Source organism: Apium graveolens, unplaced genomic scaffold (genome assembly GCF_009905375.1).
Source record: "Apium graveolens cultivar Ventura unplaced genomic scaffold, ASM990537v1 ctg6275, whole genome shotgun sequence".
Taxonomy (NCBI): Eukaryota; Viridiplantae; Streptophyta; class Magnoliopsida; order Apiales; family Apiaceae; genus Apium; species Apium graveolens.
Window position 1 is genome coordinate 11,169 of NW_027419340.1, and position 9,053 is coordinate 20,221.

General features: G+C 31.3%; 1 protein-coding gene across 1 annotated transcript; it reads right to left on the reverse strand.

Annotated features, from left to right (window-relative positions):
* Positions 1-6,576: 6,576 nt before the first annotated feature.
* On the reverse strand, positions 6,577-8,059 carry LOC141703146 (uncharacterized). Its single transcript, XM_074506740.1, has 4 exons — positions 7,958-8,059; positions 7,401-7,580; positions 7,055-7,299; positions 6,577-6,973 (listed from the first exon to the last, which is right to left on the reverse strand). Exons 1-4 carry the CDS (start codon positions 8,057-8,059, stop codon positions 6,577-6,579), a joined length of 924 nt encoding a protein of 307 aa, XP_074362841.1.
* Between the last annotated feature and the right edge of the window lie 994 nt (positions 8,060-9,053).

Consider the following 9,053-nt stretch of genomic DNA (forward strand, 5'->3'; position numbering starts at 1 on the left):
ATTATAGATATATGAATAATGGCAAGCTTGAAATCAATCTTCGTATGGATAATCGTCGAAAACCATTATTAAAAAAATATAAAATATATAATTTATTTTATTTTTCATCATATATAATAAATATTAATTAGCAAGTTAAAAAATGAAGTTATACAAGATTTTTATCTAAAAAAGTCATTGAAATTTAACTAAAAATTTAAAGTGGTTCCATAGTAGAATCACAGTAGGATCACACTTATTCAAAATTATTCCACTATCGAATCAAATTTAAAATAATTTTTTATTAAATTTTAATTGTTAAACTTTTTATTAAATTAAATATAATTATTATTCGAGATTAGCATCGACTATTTATATTTTTTGAAATAAAATTTTATAATTTATGAAGAGATTGTATAATAGAATCAATAATTATCCACCGTTCTTCGTATAAGAGGGTTTTCCACTAAGTAATGGCCTATGAATAATAGTTCTTATTTCTCTTTATAATATACATACTATTATTATTTTATTTATTTTTATCTTAGAGTATCTGTAGCCGCTATCTTTCGGTGCGCACCGGGTAAAATCCACGGGATCACGTAATAGCCTGTAATCCTGTGAACCAAGATAAATCACACTTAAGCGATAACATAAATCACATTTAAGCGACATGCTCTGGTTCAAGAGACATAATCATAAATTCTCCTCCCCTGGGATTCGAAACTGTGACCAACAAGATAATTATCCTGTTTTTAATCAACTGACCCAACCCTCTTTACTATTACTTGGTGCCGCCGTCATTATTTTGGGGATTCATAATCTCTTTTGAGTTACGTGAACGAGGACAATTAAGCCCCCGTTTGACAAAATTGGTAATATACATAGACTATGGTAAAGAAGATCAATAAATAGAGAAGAGATAATCATAATTCAAAATCTGTTGAACCATAATCATCGGAGAAGTCACGTGATCGTTGCGCATAATTTACAGGCAATAGTTATGCATAATAATGTTTCAAAAACGGGAAATTTCAGGGTAAATGTAAGTTTCACATGAATAAAACCATGGTCAAGGTACTGTCTCGTTTATTATTAGATCAGATCATGTCTAGTTTATTATTGCTAAAATTTATGTTGGTTAAACTTTACTTATTTTATATAATATTATATATGATCAAATGCATGCTGTTAATGATAAATCCCGTATGAATCAAACCACGTGCTAAGGTATTGTCTTGAAATTTTGACACACTATTTTATACACTATTTTATACACTATTGTGAACTAGGGCGAGGTCATCACGAAATAAAATATAAAATAACAATCATTTAACCTAAAACAATATTAAAATATTAAAAATTTATCCTACTCATCCTTCCCATTAATTCCTTCTAATCGGTAAGTTAATCCATCAGTTCCGACGGGTATCAATATTTTAAGTTGCTAAAATATTGAGGCCTAGATTTTCATATTATAGAAACTAACCTTACAATCCATGCGATACACGTGTCTTCATTAATATTTTTATATTATTTAAAATTATAATAATTTTTTAGATCATTATCTTATTAATATATTTATAAATAATAATAGATATTTATTGTTAGCGGGATTCGAACCTGAATATTGGATAGTGTATAAATAATAATATAAATATTTGATGCTGGTGGGATTTGAACCTGGAAGTTTTAGTGGTGTATAAATAATAATATAAATATTTGTTGTTGGCGGGGTTTGAACCTAGGAGCATGAGTAGTGTATATTTTTTTAGTATTTGAATTTAACGGTCATGATCACTTGATTAAAAAGATCCAACGGTCATAAATGGGGATAACCAAAACAATCAAAAAATGGGTATACCAAATTATACCCATTGCGGTTATTATTGTATACTAGCTTATGACCCGTGCGATGCACGGATTGCTTTTAACACTTGAATGATTTTTAATAATATAATTATATCTTAAAATTATTATATTTTGATATATATATTCAATAGTTGAAAAATAAATTGAAGAAAATGATAAGTTCTAATAATAAATATTATGTGATAATTTGAGACTTGACTGAAAATAAATAATATAATATTATTTGTTATTCACGGGACTCAAGCCCTCAACCTATGGAAATTGTTAAAATAAAGAATATAAAAATTTAAATATAATAAGTTGTTGACGGAGTTCGAACTTTGGATCCATGAGAGCAGTTTAAATATTATTTTATTATTGCATCCAACGATTCCCATCTATCTGACTTTAGATCTGATGGTTGTTATTTGTCATATCAAACGACTGTACTGAACAACTGATTACCAAATAGAGGATGTTTGTGATAATTTGAGACTTGACTGAAAATAAATAATAAATAATATGTTGTTCACGGGATTCGAGCCCTGAACCTGTAGAAATTGTTAAAATAAAGAATATAAAAGTTTAAATATAATAAGTTGCTCAGATTAAAAAAATATAATGACTAAAAAATTTGAAATAAATTCGTTTGATCGATATAATGTCATCAGGCTAAAAAAACAATATAATAATACTACCGATCTAGCTAAAAAATATTTTATCAAACCGGGCTACAACATAATGCGTTGGTCGATATAATATCATCAGAATAAAACAAATATGTTATCTATTCAATTTAAAATTAAATAATATTTAATCAGAGCTAAAATAAAATTAAAAATAAACTAATTGTAATTAGATGATTGATATAACGGGTCATAAGCTAAAACAAAATAATGTATATTATTAATTTACCCTAAAAATAAAATTAAAGGTAATTTTTATATTATTAATCCGTGTTAGAAAAAATTAAAGTCTACCTAATTTGTTGTTAGATATAATATAGGCTTAGGATTGTGGATAACTGCAATCCGACCCTAATAGTCGGAATATTAAAAATTTGATTACAAATATGTGTGTAAGATGTTTGGATTTATATAATTATGAGTTTTTTTTTCAATTTCTATAATATCCAAAACTATTTTAATAAAATGAAAATAGAGATGATTCAGTATAATTGCGTCGGACTAAAATAATCAATACATGCTATTCATCCGGGTTAAAAATCTTTTTACAAACGATTCATGATAAATAAAAATTAATATAAGAAATAACTATACCAGCTAAAATAAAATAATATGTATTTTTATCATTGAATTAAACTAAAATAAATTTGAATATAATTAATTGAATTTGTTCGGTATTAAAATAAAGATAATTTGTTTATTATTGATGTGAGTTAAAATTTATTTTTTAATTAAAACATAATTATCTTTAAGAATTTTAACAAACTAAATTTTTCAATAACTGATATTTCTTTCATTTTATTCACAAGGTACATAGCCCCATTCACACCTCTTTTATTTAAGCATTAACAAGGTACATATAGACCAGATAACGGAACAAATATTCCTTGTACTTTCGTGTTTTTGTGTACCAAATCTTAAACCCGAACCGACCCAGATTTACATTCGTATGCCAATTTGCTGACACTAACTCGAACTAATCTATTCGTGTTTACCCGTTTTAGTATACTAAAGTACACGGATTATATACGAAGAATATTAATTATTAAAAATGTAATAAATAATTAAATTGTGAATTGCTCACTTATGTAGTCAATGAATATATATATATTTTAATATTTACAATTAAATATACGTTATTTATAATAGGTAAAATTCACATTAGGTATTATTATATATATATATATATTATATATTTTTTAAATATAATTATTTATTTATTTTCGTGTACTTTCGTTCCGTGTCGTGTACCTATATTGGAAACTCAGACCCAATACTGATTATATTCGTGTTTTTTGTGTCCATGTACTTTCTGTTCGTATACTAATTTTTCAAACTCAAACACTACTTATTCGTGTCATTTCGTATCATATTCACATATTTGTATACCAGTATTGTCATATCTAGTAGGGCTGAGCAGAAAAACTGAAATGAAACCGAAACCGAACCGAAACCGATAAAAACCGACTAAAATTGAACCGATTAAAAATGAACCGAATTAAAACCGAGAAACCGAAAAACCGAACCGCTACAAATAGTCCGGTTCCGGTTTTGGAGTTAAACCGGACCGATAAAACCGAAACCGAACCGATTATTATAAATATTAATAAATAAACATATGTATTATATCAATAATAAATGCGAGATCATTTCATTGACTTGTGTTGTAGTCCAAAAGTAAAAAATAAATGTAATTTGGAGATAAATTGACATGGAATTAGTTCAAATTGATTGGCAATTGATACTGCAGCATAACATATTGATAAGGTGTTAACTATAACCAATAGTTCAATGTTAGTTGAAATTTAGTTTTAGGCTCTGAGTAATGACTAGTTAGCAGTGTCTTTAAATGTCAATATTAACCAGAATGTGAGAATCAAGATATCATTAGCTAAGATCCAAAAATGAGAGTCAAGATAATCGTGTAGCAGGTTTTGTATTAATTGAATGTTGTGTTTTACCAGCATTAGGCAGGGTTTACAATCTGCTAATGGAAAAATATGCGATGGATAATGAATTTAATCGCATGAAGTGAACTTTTTTTATTCAAGTCGTAACCGGTTTTAAAACCGAAACCGATAAATTAGAACCGAACCGGGACTTTTGAAACCGAAACCGAAACCGGTGATTCGGTTGCGGTTTCCAATTTTTAAAACCGATGATCTTCGGTTTCGGTTCCGATTTTATTAAAAGACCGAGCCGAACCGAACCGTGCTCTCCCCTGTTATCTAGGTACATAGCCCCCTTCACAAGCTTCTGAACTTAACGGCAAGCTGAATTATTTTTTAAGCAAGAATTCGACGGAAGCTCAAGCTAAATTTCTTCATTCTTATTTGTTAAATTTAAATCTGAATAATAATTTCTGAACGATTATAATTTTGAACGGGTGATTAATCTGAATATTGAACTAGTAATATTGTTTGTTAAATTAATATAAAAAATTTCTGAATGATAAAATTAATACTTTTTTTTAATGATATTAAATTTTTCTACTTCATAGTATTATTATGTTATACTCCCTCCGTCCCGGTGGGTTGTTTACATTGGGGGACGGGGGATCGATACGCATTTTAAGGCTACCGTAAAATATGGTTCCCTAAATAATTTTAAATATTTTTTTCTTTTAAATAAAAATATAATGTTTAAACTTTTATACAGAAAAAGAAAATTCTAAAAAAAAATTATAGAACTATATTTTATAGTAGCCTTAAAGTGCATGTCAAGCATGAGGCAAAAGTAAGTAAAGAATACAGGGGGACGGAGGGAGTAGTATTGTATATACTTATTTTTTTAAAATATCTTATATTAAATTTAGGTAATTCTTATAGAATTTTGTAAAATTGATATTAAATTTTTTAATAAAATTATATTATTAACTACATCCTCATCTAAGTTATGTAAATCATAAAAATAATATATTAAATAAGCAAAGTTAAAAAGAATATAATAAATTTTATAATAAAATTGATATCCACCCAAATAAGGTAGAAGTGGAGGTGCCAAATAAGGTGGGGAGTTGAGATGAAACTGTTGAGGAATGTGGTTCGGCAGAAATTTTTGAAATGACATGAATGTTTAAAACAAACAAGGAAAAATGACCATTGTTATAGGATTCTAGTACTTGCAATCAACCAAGGAATGTCTACAGCATGTGTGGATATCACAATTACTATTGATTTCAATTCTTTTTAAATTCATTAGCAATGTTAAAGTATTTTATACCTTAACAAACTCCCTCCTTCATGTAATTGCAGCAAGAATTTTTATGAAAAGAGAGCAGGGCCCATCCTGCGCTTTTTACAAAAAAATTATCTCTATGGTTAGCTGATCGATCAGCAAAATGGAAAAAAAAACCATTCTCTAAACTTGTGAACAGGAAAACACAATTCCTATCAATAAGGACAATTGAATATAAACCAATCTCCAGTCATATATAAAAAACCACAATCACTAGTTTAATAAGTATACGATAGATAATAAAAACAACCTCCGATAAAGTTAATCTGTCCCTAATGAGCATTAGGACAAAATGACATTCTCTAGACAACCGATGCAAGTACAACACAAGAACACCATTTCAAAATATGATCTTCAAAGAATTTATAAACTCCAATCATTTGTAATTTTAATACATAACAAGAATTAACTACTCAGATGTTTCAGGTGCCTTCTTCTTTGGGGTGTACTTCTGCCTTACTCTCACTATCTTTCTTGGTGATGTCCTTCTTCCTTGCACCTCATGAACTGATATGTCAGTCTGAGTCACATTTCTAACTTCATGAGGAATAGGATTCTGACAGGAGGAATATCAGTTTGTCCAGTTGTGGGTGCCTCTGGTGCCTTCTTCTTGGGGATGTACTTCTTCATTCTTAACTGTCTTTTCACATCCATTTGTAATGTCTGAAGTCTAACACACACGGATAAACAGTCATTAGCACTACATGTGTGTGTTTACCAAATTATTGACAAAAAGGTTTGGTATTTACCTTTGCTGGACAGGTTCTTGTATTATGTCCATACTCAGTGCAATAGGTGCACTTAACAGTTGTATTTTGCCTTTTCAACCTAGTTGCATCAACACCAACCACATCATTTTTCTTGCTCCTTTTCTTTTAGGCCTACCTGTTTGAGGCTTGACCTCTGGTGGAAGAGGTTTAGGATATGGGGTCTCTGTCCATTTCTCTTCACCACAGATAGGCTCAACAATATATTTGTAGCATTCCAAGAAGAGGTCTTTAGTAAAACATTGATGAATAAATGGTTCATAACCTTTTTTACTCCATGCTATGCATGCACAAGCATGATAGCATGGGATACCTGATAATTCCCATTTCTTGCAAGCACATTTATGTGCCTCCAAGTCAACGACCATCTCATAACCTCCACCTGTCATGGTGACCAAGTATCTTGCACCACCACTCCATAAAACATGGCATCCTTTGCTTTGGTCAATTGCCCTACATATAAATAGTTATTTTGCATATAAGTCACTTAAAAACACACACAGAGAACACTGTAATTAGGATAAAAGTACTTACTTATTCAGCCTCCTCATGGCATTAGGATATATGGGGTTCAGAGCATAGCTATTTTGCATTTTGTCCCTCCTTTGTTGTATCCTCCTCATCACATCTTTGTGAATTGCTTTCAACATTGATATTATAGGAAGATCCCTATACTTTGTGATGCTACTGTTGAAGACTTCACAGTGGGTGTTGACAAAAATGTCACTCTTGCATTGCTCTGAAAGCACTCCTACTCCATTGGCTTCTTGGTTTCTCAGCTAACCAGTCATAGCATTTTTTTGACAGCTGCCCATGTCAACAACATATCAGATGTGTTATAGATAAGGCAGATAGTAAAGACAATATAGATTATATATACCTTCTTTAGCTCCTCCATGTGTTTATTGAAAGTATAGTCAGTGGTGGCCCTAGCTGCCAACCACAACAACATTCTAACTCCAATTCCTTTATGGTCTTTCCACATATTTCTATAGAGATACATCACACAAAATCTGTGCTCAACATTGGGGAAAACAGCTTCAAGTGCATCAATCAGACCCTGCAAAAATAGTATTAGAAGGTGCACAATTAATGAGACTATGGTACTGTATAGTTGAGACAAGATTAAAGCAATTACCTTCTGCTTATCTGATATGAATGCCCATCTTCATCATTTTCTATATTCAAATCTTCTTTAACATTCATCAAAAACCAGTTCCAACTGTCAGAATTTTCAGCTTCTACTATGGCCCAAGCTAGGGGGTACATGCCATCATTGGCATCTGTACCTATAGCAGCTAGTAATTGGCCCCCATATGGCCCTTACTAGTGACAACCATCCAAATCCAGGAGAGGCCTACATCCAGCCCTAAATCCCCTTTTTAATGGCCCAAGACAAATGTAAAATCTCTTAAATCTCTTTCTACCATCACTCACCTCATGTTCTTCAGTCATCAATTTGATAGTGCTATCAGGCATGACTTTCAGCAGCTCATTACCATACTCCCATAACTTCCCATACTGATCAATGGTTCCCATTAATTTTCTCTAATGCCTTCTTCTTTGCCCTGCCTATTGCAAAAATGGAAACATGAAAGTTCCAATCATTTACCACCTTCTGTAGGAATGAGGCTAAGGGCCATGTGGGATTCATTCTGATATCATCCTCATAATAGTTAGCTATCCATCTTGAATTTATCTGTTTCTGGTGAAAAGTCTGTGTGCATGTGTGTTTAGGATTATACACCTTGATCTAGTAGGTGTCTGTCCTCTATGGCTTTGAGGCATATATCTTCCACTCACATTTCCCTTCACAAATAAACCTCACCCTACTTCCATAGTTCCTGCACTACTTAATAGGTCTCCTCTCCAGTATAGCTTATTTTTTAACTGCATCTCTAAACATTTTGATGTTGCAAATAGCATACCAATCTAAAATTTGGGTTCCTTCATGTCTGTCTTAGGGTTGAATACTGGATAAGGAATCTCATCCTCATCAGTGCTATTAGAGGCCATCCTCTCTTCTTTACTATCTATGAAATGACTAGAAGCATCAGATGCATACCCTTCTTCATCTTCACTAACACTATCTGCTTCCTTCTCCATCTGCACATTGGCCTTGCCTTCTTCATCAGTTTTTTTGACCTGCCATCTTTCTCAGCTGTATTGACTGTTGTTTTGTCCTTACCTTTTTTCTTAGCTTTTTGCTTGCTCTTCTTCTGTCTTCACTCTTGTGGTTGCATACTTCCTCATCAGTGCTGTCTAAATTTGAGGAATCAGAATGAAAACTGCAGTCACTTAGCTCATCTGGGATGTACTTCTCATCACTGTCCCCATCACTCTGTAAATCACCTTCATCATCAACCATTTCCTCAACATCACCCATTTGTTCTACATTTTCCTCAACATTATTCATAGGTTCAACATACTGAATGTTCATATCCTGTGAAGGTTGAAAGTCTTGGGTAGGTACACCATCAATATCAACAACACTCAGAGGTATCATGGTCTCTGAATAAACTATATTCTATCA

Excerpts from the sequence above, each read along its gene's own strand:
- LOC141703146 (XM_074506740.1), bottom strand. The coding sequence starts at position 8,059 with ATGGGAACCATTGATCAGTATGGGAAGTTATGGGAGTATGGTAATGAG. Across the intron at positions 7,581-7,957 it reads TGATGACTGAAGAACATGAG|GGTCTGATTGATGCACTTGA; the intron begins GTGAGTGATGGT and ends CTATTTTTGCAG. Across the intron at positions 7,300-7,400 it reads ACATGGAGGAGCTAAAGAAG|CTGAGAAACCAAGAAGCCAA; the intron begins GTATATATAATC and ends ATGACTGGTTAG.